The sequence below is a fragment of the Poecile atricapillus genome, chromosome 3, assembly GCF_030490865.1.
Source record: "Poecile atricapillus isolate bPoeAtr1 chromosome 3, bPoeAtr1.hap1, whole genome shotgun sequence".
Taxonomy (NCBI): Eukaryota; Metazoa; Chordata; class Aves; order Passeriformes; family Paridae; genus Poecile; species Poecile atricapillus.
Genome location: NC_081251.1, coordinates 47,932,592 through 47,954,685, shown reverse-complemented (window position 1 = coordinate 47,954,685; position 22,094 = coordinate 47,932,592). Strand labels below are relative to the sequence as shown.

Genomic DNA, 22,094 nt, shown 5'->3' with positions numbered 1-22,094 from the left:
AAGAAAAATCTGAAAAAGAACTTTACGAGCAATTATTTTCTTCATATTTACATATACAGTTTGCAAAAAAAAAAAAAAAAAAAAAAAAAAGAAAAAAAAAAAAAGAAAAAAAGAAATCCAGACTTCTCTTTAAGAATCCTTGGATTTAAATATATATTTATTAAAAAGAGACATTGACTCTATGGCCAAGACATTATGCGCCTCAGAACAGGTTTTTACAGCCATGTTATAAAAACCCCTTAGCAAAGCAGTTATGCACTAGTCTTCAAACACATGTACTCCAAGAATGACACTGGTGTGGAGGATCTTGTTTTACATCCATTTATTTTTGTCCCTCAGCAATTATAGCATAGTTTCAATACATTTCTAAAGTTATAGAGAAATACCAGGGCAACTAGAGTACATACAAGCCAAAGTTAAAATGGTAGACAGCTGAATTAAAAATAAAAAAACCAAAAAAAACCCAAAGAAAACAAAAAGTATGCATTCAGCAGGAAATCTACTATACTTCATTTTAGGCTTTGTTCTTTAGGGAACAAGGTGCTAACGTGCCATTTTCTCATAAAATGAATCATAATTGCTTCCAAAGAGTTTCTGCTGAAAATGGTGGAAGCAAATAAGTGTAACACTAAACTTTCTCCTATAAACTTAGAAGCAACACTTTCTTGAATCAATTTCCACCCTCCAAACACCACTGCTGCTTTTCTTACATGAACTCACTGTTTTATTAAGGCATAATTGCCCTGAGCAATACGCTGGAAATTAGCCAAAAAAGCCTAACAATTAGAGGCAAGCACCACATAATTTTTTTTTTTTTTTTTCTTTTATTGACAAATTTTGAAATCTGTTTTGAAACTCACCTGCACTTGGGAGTAGCACTTGAGGAAAAAAAGAAAATATTGCTTTTAATTACTTTAAGTAAAATGGCAGTGTTAGTTTCCCCCTTCTCCTTCCAGGCTAAAGTTTTCAAGACAATCATCAAGGTACCAAAACAGGACCAGCATACCAAGACCTAGGTGGGACATCTGTTCAAGAGCTTAATTTTTAAGCAACTCAGCATAAAAATTTGAGTGCCCCACCCTAAGCAATTCAAATAAAATCTTATTTTCCTCAAGAGGCAAGACCCTCATATGCTGGATACCTCTGGTCTTAAAAGCAAGATGGAGCCTGGACAGGAGAATCATACACTGTACATGCTCAGACTGCCTTCCAGTCTTCTTTTTTAAAGCCAGAAAAAGCCTACAAATTACCTGGTGCACTGCACACTTTCTCTGTAAAATGCACAATATTACAGAGTCCAAGATCCAGGAAGGTACTTTTCAAAGCTAGTGCTAACAGCACACATGACTGTCTCTGTACAAATTTAGGCAATACTGGCTAGTCCCTTTAAGCTACCAGAGTATCCATAAAAGAAAGACAACCAAATTATACATTTTATTCACATTTATTTTTCGCTTTTAGTGTGCTCACAGAAAATTAGAACACCTTAAGCAGGAGTTTAATAGCAATTTTTGTAAGCAAAGTTACATTCCATCTCTAAGTCAAATTGGTCAAAGCTTCTCCAGTATTTACAAAAACATGATAGACAAGATGCTACACAAAAAAAAAAAAAAACCAAAAAAAAAAACCATTGCATCTGAAGAGTTTTCCTTTATTTTCAAAGACAACTGGAAAAGAAAGCATTGTCTGTTGTAATCAAAAACATACCACAGTATAAACAGTAACCATTCCACTTATCACAGCTTGGTTGAGTTTAAAATTTGTGTTTAAAAGGTCCAAGATGACTGCAGTTTTACAAAAATGGGCAGGGTGGAAAGAGTTGCAAACTTCATGTGCTTCTGGATATCAAGATTTGTTTTTTTTATACAATAGTCACAGTTAAAAACACCCTGCTGGTAATACATAATTACACTTTATTAAGGTCATAAACCAGCAATAAACAATAAAGCCTATACAACTTGTATTTCTACTTAATCACTGACTGATACAGCTAACATGAGATAAGTGAAAAGTTCCTATGGTTTAAATGAATTTCTAAGACTATGATCTCTTTATCTGGGTATTGATTTTTATTTTTTATTTTTTTTTCCTTTTTCCTTTCCTTCTTAATCAAGACTTGTAGTGTTGTAAACCTTATAGAACATCTGCCTCACAAAATACATCGTAATAACTTTCTTTTAAAAAAAAGACTAACCCCTTACATCATTTCTGGCGGGGCGCGCTCCCGGCAAGGGCTGCGCGCCCCGGGTTCCCCACTGCGGCCCCTGTCACTTCATTTGATATCCCTTATTGACCCACCCATCTCCTTCATATATGGGCATGTCCATAGACCGATCGGCAAAAGTTTTATAATATGAAGAGAGTTGCAAAGTATGAAATTAAAAAATAAACTAACAAAATAAAACCAAACAAAAAACCCAAAAAACGAAAAAAAATAACGGAAAAAAAACCCGAACCAACCAAAACAAAACATTAATACTGATGAAAAAAAAAACCCCAAAAAAACCAAAATATAGAGGATGGGAGAGGAAGGCGGAGGGGAGCCCCCCTCCGCCCGTTGGAATGGCGGCAACACATAACGATTTGAGATGGGAGCTGCGGGGGGAGAGAAAAAAAAGAAACGAGACATCTTTTAAATCAATCCCTGGTTGTAGACAAGTTCTCCGAGACCAGTACCTGGCACCACTCCAAAAACAAACAGGGGGGAAGAAAAGTCCGTCGGCGAGGGGCGGCGGCGGCGCTTACTACTCCGCCGACTCGGCGGCGGGTCCCTCGGGACTGCTCTCGGCGGGGGGCTCCTGCCGCGCCGGCTCCTCCGCGGGGGCCGCCTCCTGCTCGCCGCTGCCCGCCTCGCTCGTGGCGGCGCCGGCGCCCGCCGCCTCCTCCGCCGCCTTCGCCTTCCCCTCCGCTGCCTGCTGAGGCGGCTGCTGCTCCTCGGCCGCCGCCGATGCCGGGGCCTCTTCTCCCGCCGCCTTCTCGGAGGCGGCCTCGTCCGATTTGGCCTCCTGCGAGTCCCCCGCCTCCTCCTTGGCCGCCTCGGCGCTGCCGGCCGCGCACGCCTCCTCGGCGGCCGCCTTGCCCTCCTCGCTGCCCGCCGCCTCAGGGGCCGCCGCCTCCTCCTTCCCGCCCTCCGCCGCCGCGGCGGCGGCGCCGCCCTCGCCCTCGGCCCCCTCGCCGGCTTCCTTCTTGTTCTTCTTGAAGGAGAAGCCGCTGAGCTTAAAGGACTTCTTGAAGGAAAAGCGCTTCTTTTTTTTTTTCGGGGTCTCACTGCTGGACGAGGGGGTCGCGCCCTCCTCAGTCTTGGGGGAGGACTCGCCCTCCGCCGGGGAGGCCGGCTCGGTGCTCTCCGCCTCTCCCGCCTCCTTCTCGGAGGCGGGCTCCGACGAGGCCGCCTCCTCCTTGCCCGTCTCCTCGGCGGGCGCGCTGCCGTTCGCCTGCACCTCCTCCTTGCCCGCCTCCGCCGCCGCGGGGGAGGCGTCGCCGTTCACCTTCAGGTGGCCGTTCTCCTGCAAGACAAGGACCAGCGTTACCGGCGGTGCCCGTAGGGGGGTCGCGGGGTGCCGGTGCCGCCGCCCTCCCCGCCCGCCGGCCTCGCCTCGCCGCTTCCCGCGGTTCGGAGCCCCGCGCTCTGGCCGAGCAGGGCGCCCCCAGCGGCGGGCGGAGCGCGCGGCGGCCGCCAGAGGGCGCCCCGGCTCCACGCAGCGGCGGCCGCGCCGCGCACCCCCGCCCTCGGCGCGCCCCGTCCAAGCCGCGGCGGCGGCGCGGGGCGGGGAAGGCGAACAAAGCTCGCTCGCCCGGCCCGGCCCCGGCCCCCCGCCCGCCGCGGCCCCTCTGCGCCCGGGCGGTGCGGCGAGGCGCCCCCGCCTTCCCCCCCTCTCCCCACTCACGCCACATTTGCATCTTTCAGGCGCCCGGAGCGCGGCTGGCTGCCCCGGGCGGCAGCTGCGGGGGCGGCGGGGGGTGGCTGCCCGCAACGCCGCTGTGCGGGGCAGCGGCGGCACGGCCGGCCCGGCTCACGCGTGGGGAAGGGGCGCGGGTGGGTGACAGAAAGCCGTGCCCCGCGGCTGCCGGCCCCTCGGCGGGGCTGCCGCGGACGGGCGGGCGGCGAAGCCCCCGGCCCGAGCTCCCTCCCGAGGGGCTGCCCGCGGAGCCTCCTGCCCGGCGGCTCCGGGCCCCGCTACTACACGGCCGTCCGGCTGTGCCACGAGAGGCGTTCCGAGCGAGGCACCGAGCGTCTTCGGGAGGAGGTTAAGCGGCAGAAAAAGCCGAGCGGTGTAAGATCCTTCCGTTTACGAGCCACTGGGACACTCCACCATAATACACGAGGGATTTAAAAAAAAAAAAAAAAAAAAAAAAAAAAGAAAGAAAGAACCGTGCCCCTTCCCCCCCCCCCCCGCCCCCCACGCAGGAAAAGATAAAGAAACGAATCATTCAAAGCCGAGCCCGTTTAACCAAAATAAAGAAATTGTTCCTTTGCCTCGAGTTGCAAAGATAAAAGGATCGACCGTATTATCCATTGAATGTGCCACTGGGGCATCAAAGGAAGAAGAATTAAACAGGATGCGAAAGAGAGTCCGTCGAAGTTGGCTTAAAAAAAGGAGTAGATTTAATATTTTTTTTTAATTTCTTTTCGTTTTTTACCTGTCCATTCGCCTTGGATGGAGATGCAGCCACTGCTTCCCCAGGTTTCTCGGCGGAGGCTTCGCCCTTTGCAGCGGTCTTGGAGAACTGGGCACCCATGCTGTCTTATTCAACAAAGAAACTCAACAGATCCAAAAGGAGGGGAAACAAAGAGCGTTGGGTTGGTATAAATACTGGGCGACCAGCAGCAGCAGCAACACACACACACACCAGAGGGGAAAAAAAAAGAGAAGAGAGAACAGAACCGATTATAATGCACTCCTTTTAAAAAATTTAAAGTTGAAGAGATCAAAAAGCAGCAGCACAGGAGGGAGGGGAAAAAAAAGGAGGAAAAAGTCGAGCAAAAAAAAAAAAAAAAAAAAAAAGGAGCCCAAGTTTAGTAAAAAAGAAGTAATAAAAAATCCCAGATTTGTAGCCGTACTGTAGACAAGGAGAAAATGGAGAAATCTCCCTGGTTGCTAATAAGATGCGGAGTCCAACGCCCAAGTGCACAGATGAATGGGCTTCCCGAGCGGTGACGGCAGCGCTCCGCCCGGCGCCGGCCAATCGCGGCCGCCGCGCACAAAGGGGGGCGGGGCCCGCCCGCCCGGCGAACAATGGAGCCGCGATGGCAGCGGTTTGAAATCGGCCCCCGGCCGATAATGAATGTGCCGCTCCGCTCCGCCGCGGCGCGGGCGGGCGCGCCGGGCCCCGCGCCGGGCCGCCAACAAAACACCCCGAGCGAGAGCGAGAGCGAGAGAGAGAGAGAGAGCGGGGCGGGCGGGCAGGGACAATGGTGCGAGGGGCGTGCGGGTGAGTGCGAGTGCGAGTGTGAGTGAGAGCGTCCCGGCCCCGCCGCACGCCCCCGCCCGCTGCCGCCGTGAGAGAGCAACAGATAGTGTGTGCGAGCCCCGGGCGGGGGAGAGAGGGAAGGAGGGGATTTGCTGCTTGCTTTTTTTTTTTTTTTTTTTTTTCCCCTTTGTTTTTTTCCCCCCCCCTCTTCTTCCCCGGGTTTAATTGGTCGCGATTGTTAAATCGCCCCCAATTTGGAAGGTATTTGAACCACGTAGATTGGGTTTCGCAGAACGAAAACACGAGTCGAAATTAGTAGGTCTGTAGGCCAGATGTTGCGAACGCTAAAGCAGCGGCAGCAGGAGCCGCTGCCGGAGCAGAAACGGACCCCTCCCCCATAGCGATATTGGCTTGGAATAAAATATTTTGTGATTAGCCTACGGCTCTAATTAAATTCTGCTGTCTGATTATTCCTGATTTGTGTTTTTAAAGTATTTTCTGAGGCGGTGACCCACTTCACGATTACATTTCCATGCACTCAAGTAGTGGGCGAAGCGACGTTATCAGGGAAACATTCGCGCTTTCCCAAACCTCAGCCCCGAGTGTGTATTTACGTTAAATTTAAACCCTCGAATAAGATGTAACCCGAAACTAATGCACGCGAATTAACGGTGATCTGGAGCGCTTTTCAGCGCCGGGGTGGGCGAAATATCACGGACCCGAGTGATTTCCTTTCTCGGGGGAGGGGGCGGCGTGTGCGGGGAGCCTAGCCGGCTCCCTCCCTCCGTGCTGCGATGCGGGGAAGGCTGGCCTAGAGCCCCCCACCCCCCATCACCCCCATCCCCATTTAAGGAGCAGAAACAAGCGTCAGAACGCTCGTTTCCCATAGTCGGGTAATCTCCTCCGAACGCCTCTTGTTTATAAACAAGGATGTTAAAATGATTCCGATAATGAAGGGCTGCGGAGCGGGGAGGCTCGGCTCAGCCGCCCACCTCCCTCTCCCCGCGGATTGCTGGGGCTGGCGGGATCGGTGGGCTTCGTGCGGACGCCGAGAGCCGCCTCTCGGTAACCCTGGCGAAGGCAGGCTTTCAACAACTCGAGGGGAATATTTCGTTTCCTGGGGGGCAAAAAGGGGCACTTGGCTGATGTTTCTTACCGGGGGGGGGGGGGATTGAATCTCTCCCTCCCTCCCGCCGCATTTCACGCACAGCCCCCCCGCAGCCGCTGCCGCCGCTCCCTTTGTCTCGGCGGCCGCCGCCGCCCGCCCCGCCGAGCACGGCGCAGCAGCGTCCCGCTCCCCCGGGGGCAGCCCCCACGCCCACCCGTGCGCCCCGCACCGGCACCACCCGCAGCCCCCGGGGCCGGCGCGGGGGGCGGCCGCCGGCCCTGCCGGGTGACCGCCCACGGCAGGGCGCGGTGCCGGGGGTGCCGCCGCGCCCCGAGGCTCCCTCGGCGGGGCCGCGCCGCCGGGCGGTTTCCCTGGCGACGGCGGGGGGCGGCGGGGCCTCCGCGGTGGGATCGGGAGCGGAGCGGAGCGGGGCGGGAGCGGCTCTGCCCGCCCCGGCGTCACCTGCGGCCGCCGGCCCCGCTGCTGAGGGGCTGGGCTGGGCTGGGCTCGGCGGGGCCGGGTGGGGCCGGGGTCGTGGCCGGGGGCGCCGCGGCGGCAGCTCCCGGGGGCCGCGGCGGCTGGAGCCGCTCTCCGGGGATCCGCCGGCTGCCGCCTCTCCCGGGCGTGCTGGTGGAGCGGTGTGCGGCAGCGGGCACCGGCGGCAGAAGGGATGGAGCGAGCTGCGGAGGGCTCACCTTATGGCGTGACTGCACCGCAACCGTGGGGCACGGCCAGCCGGACGGCTTCCTTCTTCGGGATCCTCCCCCGCTTCTCAACTGCACGCGTCGTGTTTTGTCTGCTCCTTTTAATCTGGATACTAAGGAAAACGTGGTTTTTGTTGGTGGTGGTTTGGGTTTTTATCTTTTTAGACTGGTTGATGTGACAGATCACCTAAGAAGACTTGCTGGAACACCATGACAGGACTTCACAGTCAGTATCAAAAGGCACCTGTCCGTCCTGAGCGGGTATACGCAATTTCACCGGCACGGGCATATGCATTTCTACTTTCCACCATAGCTACGTCTGAATTTCCTAGTAGCGTCACTGAAAAATTTCACATAATGACTTGGAGTTTAGATGGTGTGCTTTGCATTATGCTTTTGATATGTTTTGCAACCATTTCAATGTTTTACAACTCGAGAAGAAAAAGAGAAAGTAGAAAAGACTAAGCCTTGACTGACTTTAGGTACTTAGTTCCACAAGTTCTTCTGTAGAGTCTCTGCACGAGCAGATCTGGGATATATGTATGGTCCCTCTGTCAGTCCCAGTGCAATTAAAACCCAGACAGCTATCTCTAACCCGAACCCTTGACCATGAGGTGCAAATACAAGATTTAACCCCTCAAAGGACCTCTTGAGCCCATCAGCTACCGGGCTGCGCCTTGTCGCACCACACCTTTATGCACCAAGCAAAGAGATATGCTGGAGGGGAGATTCCTCTTTCTTAAACTTGTGCTTTACTCAAGTTCCTGATCTTTTAATCTCTTTCCAAGAGACAGGGAGAGAGAAAAGAGACAGACAGACAGACAGAAAGAAAGCCCTCATTAGTGTTTTGCAACAGGACTAATCAGTTATAAAGATGAGAATACCACTTTTCTACTGTGCCTTCCATATAAAAAGTTGTCATAGAATTTCTGTGGCAGTGTAAAGTTGCTTAAACTGTATAAGGTGTCGGAGATTTAGTGTCTGAAAAAAGCAGTACCGTTGTCAAGTGTATTTGCACAAAATAGGTTATTCTTAGTTGGAATTTGTGTTAAGGCTTTTACCACAATAGCTGTGTCAGCAAAAAAGTATATTCCCTGCTGTGTCATGTGTAGTGATATTTCTAAGAACATTACAACCATATGTGAGAGACAGCTCTGTGGAGCCCCAAAATGAAGAAGAGACCAGGCTGGGGAGCCGTTCTCTGGGGGAGGGGGCAACAGGATTTGCTTCCCCTTGCTCCTCCAGGGGTTTAAGTGCTCTGTCACTGCAATTTCCTCGTTTCTAATAATGCGTTGCACCCCGTAGATGAAGTTGTCTTTTTGCAGTACTTCCAAAAGGTGACTCCTATCAGCCCATTTTTCCTGAGGTATTTTCATCCTCAACCTTTTGGCAAGGTGGAAGACTGAGGTGTGGAATGATAAAATACTTTGTTCAGTGCTACCCAGCAAATCAGCCTTGCAGCTGACAGTGTTACTGATTCTTGGCTGTGACTACATGATCATTAATAATAAATCCGTGCCTTGCAGCCACAACTTTGACTGGGCATAAACACAACCTTCCTGTCAAGCTAGCCAGGTATAAGCATGGTATGTAGTGCTTATGTCAACTTTGCACTAACATTCTGTGGGGAGGCTAGGAAAAAAGCTGATAGCTTTTAGCCCAAGAGCAGCTGAAGCAAGGTTGCTCCTGCAGCATGTTTGGCCACGACGAGAACAAAATCTGAATGTGGTGCCACACTCTGGGTTATGTGGCTATGGAAATCCTGACCTTACATCAGGTACTCTGAAGCTGCAATTTACCACTCTATGAAAGCATGGTTTCTGACTCCTGCACCTACTGCCAAACCTCCCATCTGACTCCCAGCTTTTTTTCTTTCCCCAATACTGCCTAAAATGTTCATTTTCATCCATTTCTGAAACACAGATGAATGAAATGGTATTTTCATTTGATAGTTCAGGGAAAGGAGAAAGGTGCTCAATAACAGCTGCCTGCTGATATGGCAGCTTCTCACTGGAGTCCCAGAAAAACCCATCAGTGACACTCACACTCTGTTAAGGTAAAAGCATAATCATGAACATGTTTTAACTCCTGTTAAAATTTGAAACTTTTAAGAACATGTCCTAACTTGCCACTCATAGTTGGGACAAATGTATTTTAACTTGTTTGCTGGCAAATGCACTAAAATGCAACACACCCTGTCAACACTGAGAATCTGAAAACACGTTAATTAAAAGTTTTTACTGACATCTTTTCTTTTTTCTTTTTTTTTCTGTTTTTTTTTTTGTTTTGTTTTGTTTTTCTTTAATGCACCTTTATCCTCGTCCAGACAAGCCTTTAAAGAAAGTGAATCTGTGAGTGGTTTTGGAAGCTGGAATCCAATGTTTACAGAATTCCTGAAACAGTGTGTGCTTTCTAGTGTTCACATTGTGACTCTCTCCTGGGTGATCTGAGCTCTGAGGAGGTGCTGGGAAACTCTTTCTGTCCTGGGGTGCACAGAGACCTTTTCCTATGTGCATAGACAGCAGCAAGCAAACTAAAAAATTATAATCAAAGTTTACACTGAGAGATAATATTTCCTATATGCTCATCTACTACAAGTCCTTTCTTCTCTTGTCCTGGTCCTTATGTAGGAACAGTGTAAGACAAGCATAGGACAGAAAACATCTTGCTTTCACAAGAACTGTCAAACTGGGACAGTTCTGGTACAAGAACGGGGAACAAGATAATATGAGATAAATAATGTTAAAAGTTTCAAAATTAAATTCAGATTTGCAGAATAGTTGCATATTTTCCAGTTTCTTAAAAATGAGTATTTAATGATGTCAGAATCAGTGCTGAGATTTCCTACTGACACATCACTTCTTCAAGCTTTACTCCAGTTTGGTGCAATGCTATCAAAAGCTTTTAACCTTTATGTCACTCACAACCATTACAAGCCCTTTACTAATATTTGCCAAGCTTTTATTAACTGAATACATTCAACAATGTTTGTTAAATAGGATCCAGACTGTTTGAATGTCCAGTGTGCTGGGAAACTGAAAACTTAACAGAGCTTATATATTTTAAAAGTATCACACAACTGGTCTCTATCATAGCTAATAAAAAAATCTCTGTCAACCAACTGGATAATTGGCATCCAGTAATCAGGCTGGTTACTTCTGGGAAGAGAAAAAATCCCTAAAGTAAAATCAAGAATAAGAAAATCAACAATAAACCCAACCCAACCCAAAATTTCTTAGAAGATGCGAAAGGATAAAACACTCCATGTAAAGCCCAAGCCCCTCCCTTAAAGGCAATCACAGCAAGGCACAATAACAGGGAAGGTGTGAGTGTGCCACTAAAAGATTGGTCCATGCTATATACTGATTCTTCTTTGAAGAACATCATTTCAGCAGCAAATAAAGGGTATTTGGGCTCCATTGCATTAAGCAGGGCGTGGACAAAAAAAATAGAGATAGTGGAGGGTTGTAAACACTTTACAACCTTCAGTTCTAAGGACAAATACTGCTCCACTGTAGTTCCCCCACAGCTTTACCCAGGTTAAGGTGATGCAGCAATAGTTCTTTACTCCCGTTGTTCCTGTGCTCTGGCCCTACAGTTCCACTCCCTCCATTGTGGTGCCCTGGCTTTCCTCTGACCTCCTGATAAGCCATTTTGGAGAGTTACACCAGCTGAAAACTATTCTTTCTTTCTTCCCCAATGCCCCTCCTCCATTCTTCTCCCCACACCACCCTTCCCTACACCCCCAGATTTTTGAGCAGGGAAGGGTAGTTTCCTGCCAGTTTAGCTTCTGTAACCCTTGGTGTGGCCAGACAAGTTGCAGCGATGACAAGCAGGTGATTGAGCATGAAGTTAAACTTCAGTTCCATTGATGTTTGCTTCAATAGCACCACTGCCTCACAAAACCCCCCTTCTCTGCAACTTGTGCTTGCTTCCATTTTCCTGATTCTCCTTCAGTTCTTCTGGGAAGAGTGATCTAACCAAAAAATGCCTGATGAGCAGGTGTCTTTTAGAATGGCATTGATAGGTGATGTCTCATCATGTTTCATTGAAAGACCACATGTGCTTTAATGATGACTACTTTGTGTTATGTGACTACAGCCAGCCTGGCTTTTATGAATTCCAGCTACAGTTGGAGGGGACAGGAGTTACATAAGAGTAGAATCATGTAAATTTATGCTGAAAAGTGTCATGGAGTATGAAATGAAACTGATGGACCCAGCTAAACAGAAGTCTGTCTAAAATAGGAAATAGGAAGCATTTGAGCTTGACTCAGAGATTTAGATTCCTGACATTCAGTTGTTGTGAACTGAAACCGATTTAGGGTTAAATCAAGCAAGGACTAGGGGTTATGGAATTAACAGCCTCCACATCAAGTGCCTAGGCTCTCTGTAGGGCTCAGGCTGTGGGGAGAAAGCCAAGTGCCAAAGTCTGTAATTTGCCCAGCTGGCAGGTAGAGGCTGGTACCCTAAGTCTGGTTTTATGATTCTCACTGCCTGAACAAATACACTGCAGCCACAAGGTGTGAAAGGCTAAGCCAGCACAAGTTGCTGTTGTTGAGTTGTTTTTGTTGTTACACTCAGCTCACAAAGACTGTTTGTTTCCGGTAGCTGGAATAAACATTATAGAGTGCACCCCAGTCAGCTTGGCAGAAACGTATGTGACATATTCTGTCTGCTGTGCTAGTAGGGAACAGATTCTATATCAGTGGTCATGTAATCCTCAGCTATACAGAAATACATCACAAATAGGAAATACAAAGCCTGTCTCAGAGACTTGGATTCCTTATATTTGGTTGAAGAGAAGTATACCCCTTTACTTGGAAGCCAGCACTCTGACCTCTTCCCTGCCGTGAGGTGCTTTTGCCCCTTTGAAAGCTTAAGATGCAGTCCCTTTTCATCCAGGAAGCATGGCTTTAATTCCCACCTAAGAAAATTTGAATCCCTTCATTTACCTCCCTCTGCTTTTCCCATGAAGTCCTAGGATGAGGAAATGTGAGCACAAGTGTTTCCATTTTCTCTTGCTGAAGCTGTTCAGCAAAGGAATTAAGAGTTACTCTTTGGCATGGAGAATTACATAGTAATTGCTCCAAAACCTGAGCATGATTCTGCAGTCTAATTACTTCTCAGGACTGCCTGGGAGTGGGAGACAGCTTGCCTCTGATTCTCACTCTTCTTAAAGTGTTACTGTTTTCTAGTTTCTAGCTCTTAGGGCAAGCAAGGGCTGGCCCCCATGGTCCAGTGTTAGCAGCTTGACCCAATGATTTCAATATACAGTCATGATCCTGTTTTGTCTCATTGTTCAGCCTCCTAATAGGTTTTTTTTGTTTGTTTGTTTGTTTGTTTTTTTTTTTTGCAAAGTGGAGCACTGAGCAGAGAGCTGGGATGCCCTGGCACTGTCATGTTTCCAGCTAGACAGGCCAGCTGCACAGCTTAGAGTAAGAGAGATCTGCATGCCATAGCCCCTTTCCTCACATGTCACAAGACTTCCTCCACATGCGGGTAGATCAATGTCCACACAAGCTTCAATTGCTCTGGGCATCACACATGCAGAGAGATGTCCTCTGTGTTTCCCCAGGGAAGGCCTTTGAGCAGCTGCTCCCGAAGTGCTTTGGAGGAAGGACAACTGAGGTGAGACGTGGTCCATTTGTTGGACACCTCTGGGGACACATCTTGCATCTTGTGTCTGCCAGCATTTTGAAAAGCAGTGGCAGATCATACTTTAAAGCTACGGTTCCTGGATCCAGTCTGATGAATTCAGCAGCTTACTGATGGCTTTAAATTTTCAGTTTGAGTTTGGACAACCAAAATGTATCTATGTCCTTTTGTAGATTTAGCTGCAGTTTGTAACCCATCAACAGAGAGAGAACTGACATTTCATATTAGACTTTCAGATTTCTCATCTTTTTTCTTTTTTTTGTTTCCATTGTCACAATGAGTGATTTAGATGATTCAGAATATCATTCTGATATTATATATCCACCACATTTATTTTGGTTTATATTATGATTAAACATTTTCATATTAGAAAGCATTTATTCTATGTGTATTTTGGCATTTTAGCACCTTGCTTTTCTGTAACTGCGTGTAGTTCTGGGAACAAGACCATAAAAAGATTATAAAACTATTAAATGACATCCAAAGGAGAACCATGAAGATGGTAAAAGGCCTTGAAGGGAAGGCATGCAAGGAGTGGCTGGGATCACTTGGCTTGTTCAGCCTGGGGAAGAGGAGACTGAGGAGGGACTTCATTGCTGTCTACAACTTCCTCATAGTGGGAAGTAGAGGGGCAGACACTGATCTCTTCTCTGTGGTGACCAGTGAAAACAACCCAAGAGAGTGGCCTGAAATTGTGTCAGGGGACATTTAGGCTGGATATTAGGAAATTTCCTTATGGGTAGTTGGGCACTGCAGCAGTGTGATTCTTGGTGTGTCCTGTGCAGGCCTAGGACTTGGATTCTATGATCCTGGAGAGTCCCTCCCAACTCAGGATCTTCTATGATTCTGTGTAAGCTGTGCAAAGGATTAAGTTCATATTCACTTCTACAAACCTGTGGAAGAGTTCACCCTGCTTATACAGTGAGTTCACTTGTCTTTAGAACTATGGATATGTAGGATGAGAGCCACTGTTTTAAGTGTAATAGGTAACATAAACTACTATTTGCATATTGAGGGGGTTGATACAGCCTCCCTGTGTAAGAAATGGGTAATAAAAGTATTTTATTTTTATTGGTGGCTTTAGAATTTTGTTTTATAAATGTTCCTTAAGCCATGTACTGATTTTTGAACATGTAGTGACTGAAAGGTCATTTTTTGTCACCAGTATTGCAAGAAAACACAGTCCAGGCTGCAGGCTTCCAGGCCTGCAGTAAATTAAGGATTGTTAAAACAAATGGGTTAATGATTACAAATTCAGCTGTTTGATTTAGAAAGGCACATATGTGTAATGCAAGAGACAGGAGTGATTATTGGTGAAAGAACTGGTTAAAGACTGGGGCATTTGTGTCTATATTCCTGCCAGGAGTTAGTGGTTAAATAGCTAGTTTAAGATGGGGGTATTTTTGTCCATATTTCTGCCCTGTGGGCAGACTGCCTCTGTGATTGGGGTAACTCTCTGCAGGTATATCTGCCCTGCAGACCAGGGTATTGGATCAGGACACTAGCTGTAGTATAGATTGTTGTGGATATTGGAAGCAGACATGGATTTAAGCATAGATGAACTTAAGCATAATGAATTTAAGAATAGAAGAATATTTTTCTGCCTTGAACTCTTTGTGTCAATCCTGCCAAACACACATCCCTTGTAGCCAAGCTGCTATAAAGCCACTGTCAAGCAAAGGCAGCAGGAGGCTGTGTGGATGAACAGGTAGTTCCCGACTAAGCTCAGACTGTAAAAGGAAGAATGCAAGAGGCAGAAGCAGGTGATCCAGGAACAATACAGACACAGTGTGCCATGATGTAATTAGGAGAGCCAAAGCCCACCTACAGCTGAGTCTGATGTGGGATGAGAAGGGCTACTACAAGCATACCAGCAGCAACAGGAAGATCAGGGATAATGTGGGACTGCTACTGAATGAGGGCAAGGACCCTGGTGCCAAGGGATACTGAAAAGATCAAGCTAGTGAATGCCTTCTTTACCTCAGTGTTTGCTGTTCAGACCAGCCTTCAGGAACACCAAGACTCTGTGATCAAAAGGAAAGTCTGGAAAAAGGAAAACTCACCCTTGGTGGAGGAGAAGCCCATAGAAAGGAACATTTAAACAAATGGAATATATATATACTCATGGGATCCCCTGGGAGGCACCCACAAATGTAAAGCGAGCTGTCTGATGTCACTGCAAGGATATTGTTGGTTATCTTTGAAAAACTCGTGGTGATTAGAGCAGAATCACAAGGACTGGAAGGAGGAAAATATCAGTCTTATCACTGACAAGGCCAGAAAGAAGGATCTGGTGAGCTATAGGCTAGCAAGCATTCTCTTGGTTGCCAAAGAGTCTGTGAAGCCTCCATCCTTGAAAGTCATCTGATCACAGTCCTGGACAACTGGCAGTCTTGCTTGAGCAGGGGGATTGAACCAAATGATCTGCAGAAATGCCTTCCTATCACAGACATACTGTGATTCTATGTGATTCAGATTGTGATATAGTTTTCAGTACTGCCTTAGCTATGCCTATACTCAATTTAGTTTTAAGTTGTATTCCTGAGATCTTGTGTTAAATGGTTTATGGAATCTGGAAATTAATACACCTGCCTAAGTGATTTGGAAGTATGAATACCTGAAGATTGTGAGGTGCTTTCAGTGAACAAGGCATACAAATGCCTTTTGTACACATTTATAGGAAAGAGAAACTTGACAATCTTTTCCCCCTGTACAATATAAATTACATTAACATGTGAGAAAACAATATCTGTAATAATGTTTTTGAAACTAGGAACTCAGAAACCAAGTAAATCACAGGTTTAATGTGAACCCCTGCCTTTATATGTTCCCATGCCTTCTGTGATACTGTGTTGGAGTCTATACAGAACAGATGAGTAGTGTCACAGTAATTTTTGTTTATTCCTTTTAAATTATACTTTCTCACACTTTTGTAAGGTCTCCTATTTCCCCCCATGCAGCTATAAAAGGCTGCCTTCAGTCTGTTTAGGCTCAAGGCACGCATGCGGTCTTTTATTGACAAAAGCAGATGGCTATTTCCCCTGCAATCCGTTTCCTTTTCCCTGGCTGGCATGTGAAACATGGAGAGCATACTGGAGGACACGCCGTCATACCACGCCAGCCTCCTCGCAGGGGAGAGCCCAGGACCTGGCTGTCCATGAGGCATCTGAATTACTGGAAACTATTTCACATTTGGCTTAAAGCTATTTTGACAATCTTCAGCTGTATCCTTTATTTCTTCCTTCTTAGCATGTAAATGTCCTTTTTATAGTAGCTATTTTTACAGAATTTATGGTTCTCTTTTTTTAAAGCTTCTCATTCCCAGTTCCCCATTTTTATTTAAGTTTGTCCCTTTTCATTTCCTGGGCATATCATGCTAAACAAAACATACATTCGAGGGGTAAAATTTTATGTGTCTTCCTCAAATTATCTCATGATGCTGGCCTCTATTATTCCCTTTTTTGTCTTCAATGTGGCAATTATGTCCTTTTTGCCATACTGCCTTTCATGCTTATGAGGAGCTCTGCAAAATGTATTATTATCTCCCTTTGTTTGCTTCCTTAAACCCCTTCTTTTCTTTTACACCTACAAGTGCAAAGAAATGACTGGTTAATCCATTATTTCTATTTTTTTTCCCCTTGGATTTATTGGTAGTTATTTTGAGTTTGAAATCTCTGTGGGATCAGGCCTATCTTTGTGGACTGTCACTGCCTTATCGGTTAGCATAAGGACAGAAAAAGTGCAAATTTAAGCCTCTGAGGTGCTTTAATCTTGGCAGTCCCTGAGCAGAGTTCCCCTTTCTGCATCTTACTGAGATTTACTAGGGAGGATGTGCAGCTCAGTCAGTGTGTGGGCATAAAGCCTGTAAAGAGCTTTGGAGCAACAACTGGCTTGACACAGCACATGCAAGGAACAATTTATCTTTCATTCTTAGTCCCACAGATATCATGGGCACTTTCATTTCTTTTTCTTTACCCTGTCAGGATTTTCAGATTGCTTTTCATATGGCTGTGTTCAGCACTATTTCTTTCAGAATCAATTCAGTTTAAATTTTTCATTCACGTACAAAGAAAACGTTCTGAAATCAACAAATAAAGCATCTGACTCATTTAAATGCTTATGAGCCTAATACTGCATTCATATTACTGAAAAAAATAAAGAAATGCTTTCCTTTAAATCTAAATTTTATGAAGCATAATCACAAGAATTTTTTTGTATTCTTAAGCATTACGAAGTTTGTGCATACAATAGCTTTTGCAATGCATTCATGGGTGGTCTGGAAATCTCTGAGCAGCAAGTATGAAGCACCTCCACACTAGTAAAAGCAGGAAAAATTCAAGCCAAAAGAGAAATGGAAAAGACATAATTATCACTGAACGTGCAAGTCAGACTTTCAGTGCCCAGAGAAAACAGGTAGCATTGAGATTTTTGACATAATCTTTCCCTTTTCTGTGCATTTGCAGCAAACAGTAGTGTAGTTCATGTATAGACTGAGGCTTCTGTGGTGGTGACACTCAGAAATTCACTTTCAGGGGGGTTCAAAATGGAGCTGAGCTTGTCTTAAGCAGGCAGAGACCATTCAGACTGCAAAGTTCGTTCTTTATGGAGAGTACAATTTGAGTCTCCAATGATATTAACACTAAAAATGTCAAAAGCTATAAACACAGTGATATCAAACTCTTTGAGCGGTGTTGGTGGATTTCTCGGAATATTCAGATAAGGACTGTTTCTTTCTTTACGAGCTCATCAATCCCCATATAGAGCAGAGACCAGTCTTTGGAAGGCTTTTATATCTCATCTCTCATCTCTCACACCTCATTTATAACTCCTTTATAGAAGGGAGAACATAGGGAGATTCCTGCTCTCCTCCACTCTGAGCACAGAACCCCATTTCCTGTCACCTAAAGATCCAAAAGTGATGTTACACACAGAGAAACTCTACCTTTCCTTGGCACTTGCTTGAGGAGAAAGGGAAGCATGGCTGCCGGGAGTGAAGAAAGGCTCAGGAGCTGTGGTGAGTTTGGACTTGGCCAGTGGAGCGTAGAGACTGGGGACCCGTGCGCCAGACACTCAGCTTTGAGGCCGTGTCAGCAAGCTGCAATGTCATTGTCCTTTGACACTGTCATCAGCAAGCACAGCTCTCCTGCCCCTCACCCTGATGGTCATTGTCACTGGAAAGGAAGTTTTCTGTGTTCTGTGCTGTCAGGTTGTTGCTTCTAAGCAGATGATTGTACCTTGGAAAGGCATTGTGTAAGATTAGAAAAAGCCAGTCTGTCTGAAAGGTTTCAGGGGGGAGGTTTTGGCACCACAGCACACAGGACTGAGACATGATTGTGTTATCTACCTGCTTGTCATCAGATACACACAGTGCATCTACTGCCAGGAAAAGAGCCGAAGGAGGAGGAGGAAGGCTGACCACACCTTTCTCCAAGCCATGGATTCCCATTATCTTTTCTGCCAAGAAAAGGCAAGAAATGCAGTTTGTGTTTGTCTAGGTTTCGGTGAAGACTGGTGACACAAGGCCGTAGTTTCCAGCAATTTCTGGGATTGGAGAAGTGCTTGGGACAGGACATTACTGTCACTCTGTAGGAAGTGCACATCATGGAGAGGTTAGGTCCCTTCTGAAGTGTTCTGAGCAGTTCTGAACTGTTCTGAAACCCTGGCTGGGGGAGCTCCAGGCCATTCCCAGGGAGTGCAGCCCTGTGCCCATGGGTGGGAGAGCAGGGGTTGCCAAGTAAATGAGTAGTGGAGAACAAGGGCCTGAGCCCCAGAACAAAAAGTGGGCTTTTCACAAGCTCTGTCTCTGTATGTACCATAATGTAGTTTCTTCCCTTCTTATGCCTGAAGGTCTGGGGCAAATCATCCTGCTTCTTTCTTTTCCTCAAATCTTCATGGGAGGCCCCACTGAGATATCACCAAGTTTGATAAGGGAATGAAGAAAATGCGGTGGTTTTATTTTATATCTATATTTATTTATTTTTGGTTTGAGTTACTTGGAAGTCTCTCTGTATAAAAATACTTTCAAATATAATTTGCTTCCTCGGGTGAAATTCATCTCCAGCTCTGCAGAAATGCTGTACAAGTGTGGTGCTCTCGCAGTTGTTTTTGAGCATTTATCAGAGTTTTCAGAGAAGGTAACAAAATATAAATCAAGAGAAGCATTCAGTCTGGTATTTCTGAATTCTTTTTTAATCACTGATAATAGACTCTGGGTTCAATTAGATTTGGAGGAAGTCTTCCAAGCACAATGTTTTCCCCTTTAAAATTTGTATTTCAGAACACAAATCTGTATACAGCGCAAGTACATCTGCACACAAATATATCTGTTATGCATTGTCTCACTATTCCACTCATCATACAAAAACCTTTACAAGTATCACAGACTTGCTGAAGTCAAACAGAGATAAGAGCAACTCAAGTTCTGATTTTAATTCTGCTTTACTCAACATGCGTGGTTACATATGTCAACTATATCTGAGATTTCTGAGAGGTGTCCTGGGTAAAACCAGTATACATTTTAAATTACTCTTAGACTTCATTAATGAAGTCATAATATGATATTTACTAGATCTTAATCACTGAGGCAGCACATGTATAAGTTTAGGAGAAAATGTGAAAGGTGTTGAAGTACTTAAATTGCCACTATGTTTGGGTTATTCTGAAACAGAAAATCAGCTCTGGTTTCCAAAGAATTTATGGAAAACCTCATTGACAGCTGCATGTGCAGGTTGCACTGTGCTTTTATTAGGTCTATTAGTGACATTAGGGAGATATATATTGTTCTCTTTCAAGCAGCTTTCACAGTGTTAGCAACTAAAGTGCTTTGTTTTCTGCCTAATATTGGTGATAATTAATGATGAAGAACACATGGAAATGGTATAGATCTGCTTTTCTAAAAATGGTTTTGTAACCAGGTCCAACAGCACTGTGGAAGACCTGTCATCCTCTGTGCTACTCTCCTTACCTTGTTGCAAATATTATGAAAAATAATAATCATGCAGGGCCAATGAAGTAAGGTTTTTCAGGGAGCTAGTCAAATGTTGAATAATAGGTGGCTCCTCTTGAGCCCAAGGTTTACAGACAAGAACTGGGGAAGAAGGCATAACAGCAGATGCAGAAACAATTAGAAAAATTATTCCTCTTTCCAGTGGGTGAGGAAAGGGCCACTTGTCAGGGAGGAGGACACTCCAGGGAAGTGGAAGAGCACTGCGGGAAAGGCTGGGAGGAGGATGAGGTGCTCTGTGGAGCTGGTGAGATCAGGCAGGATCAGAGCAAGCCTCCAATCAACACAGTATAAAAAAAAGAAAACATCCAAAGGTGCAAATATCCAGCTCTTCCTGACTGGGCTCCTGTTATCTGTCAGCCGCCTTCCCCTTTCTTTGCAACTCTTCCTCAAAGCCATATGGAAGCAGGATTAAGGTGGGTGGAAAGTCCCACCTTTCTCCTCATAACCTCAAAGCCGGGGGATCTCCTCGGAATGCCTTGGGGCCTGGCATTACAGCCACCATCTGTTAACCGCTCCTCTTCTCTGCTATGGCCACGGTGCTGGTGAATGGCCTCAGACAAGGTGCAGACAAGGTTCACTGTCTGCAAATATCACCGAGGAGCTTGCTGTATCCTTCTGCAGACAGGACAAAGAAAACATCCTCGCTCTCTCTTTGTGCATGAGAAACAAAAGGGTCAAATTACTTCCCTGACATCACACAAAATGACAGCAGAAAGCAAATAAATCTTACTTTTCCTGAGCCCAGGACTACACTTCAAATCTGAAACCCCTGCAGCTCTGATAGAGGCAAAAGGAAAGGCAAGGAAACAGGAAAAAGGATTAGAGAGGATAGGACATACTGGCTCATGACTGCTCATCTGCGCTGCCTCAACTGAAGTCAAGCTTTTACAGAGAAACACTGCAATGGTTTGGAATTCAAATCTGAAACAAAAATATTGGCAGGAGTGTAGCCTGGAAGTATAGTTTATGTTCTCTTTTTAGGGTCTGTATCACTTTATCTGAGAGCCTTGTGATTGTCAGCAAATTTTATTCTCACAAAATGGTAGAGGAAGAGAAGTTTTCTACCTGTATTGGGAAGGCAGAATTTAGGCAGACAACTGAAAAATATATGATTTTGGGTCTTCCAGGAATAGTGAGGTTCTTCTGCTGTAGAGCAGAAGCTTTATAAGTTTCAATCTATATTCCTAAATCCATTAAATCACCTTTTCTGAATTAGATTTTTATGAATCTGAAATCTACTGCGTAGTTTATCTTTATATTGCTCTCTGAGAGAGCAACATGGCTTTGTTCCTTTGATGGGTCTTCCTTGGGGAGTTTGTTGGGAACCTTTTCAATGGATTCATGAGGAAAGGTGCAGGCCTGCTGCAGGGGTAGGGAGCCTGAGGAGAGTGAAGTTGAAAGAAGAATTTAATTTGTTCACCAGCCTCAGGAGTATTTGGCCTTATGAGTAACCTTGGAAAGCTATGAGGAGGTGGAGGAATGCACATTTGGTACTGAAGGAATGAGTATTTAGAGGGGAAGATTCAGGATGCAGCTTCTTAAACTTCATTCTGAGCAATGGGTCTGATGGGAAGAGGATGTTATTGCTCCCAATGACATCCGTGTCTCCTCTTTCTCCTGAGCAATTCCTTGGCCATCATCATGACATTCTCTCTCTGGTTCTAGAAATTGCTTTTGGGATCCTTTGAATCAGGCAACTGATGTAAAGGTCAGGATCCTAGAATCTCTTCCACAGTCCTCTCACAGCTCATTTGGGAGACATTTCAAGCCTCTCCCATAGTTTTACCTTGTGATTTCTCCCAAGAAAGAATTTAGGATACATTTTCTGTGTTTGAATGTAATGATTGTTATATGCTTTTGAAATCTTGTTTTTTATTGTCTTTTCCACTCCTACTGAGTCATAGAAGAGTTATTCAGTTTTCCCCCTGCCCATCTCCCCCTCCCTGACTCAAGAACAAAGCAAATCCCTGCATATGGGTCCTGCTGCTTATGAATGCAGGCAGTTTTCCTGAGGCCTCAGACAGTGCAGCATTTCAAGGCTTAGATCTGCATTTCCCAAGTCAAGACTCAGAATCCCAGCTAGAATCTAGCTGGTTACTAATGCATCCATTAACCTGAAAGAAATTCATGTGAGTCCCTTCTATGTCTATTCTTACACCTAGTTTACATCTCATAGATCCATAAGACAGCCTGCAGCTGATACTTAT

At 45.8% G+C, this 22,094-nt stretch overlaps 1 protein-coding gene across 1 annotated transcript; it reads right to left on the bottom strand.

The window, feature by feature from the left end:
• Positions 1-1,428: 1,428 nt before the first annotated feature.
• Positions 1,429-5,271, bottom strand: MARCKS (myristoylated alanine rich protein kinase C substrate). The gene is made up of 3 exons (XM_058836260.1): positions 5,063-5,271; positions 4,642-4,814; positions 1,429-3,506 (listed from the first exon to the last, which is right to left on the bottom strand). Exons 2-3 carry the CDS (start codon positions 4,738-4,740, stop codon positions 2,745-2,747), a joined length of 861 nt encoding a protein of 286 aa, XP_058692243.1. The 5' UTR covers positions 4,741-4,814; positions 5,063-5,271; the 3' UTR covers positions 1,429-2,744.
• Between the last annotated feature and the right edge of the window lie 16,823 nt (positions 5,272-22,094).

Coding starts and splice junctions, on each gene's coding strand:
- MARCKS (XM_058836260.1), bottom strand. CDS start 4,740: ATGGGTGCCCAGTTCTCCAAGACCGCTGCAAAGGGCGAAGCCTCCGCC. Junction 3,507..4,641: donor CATCCAAGGCGAATGGACAG/GTAAAAAACGAA, acceptor CTTGTCTTGCAG/GAGAACGGCCACCTGAAGGT.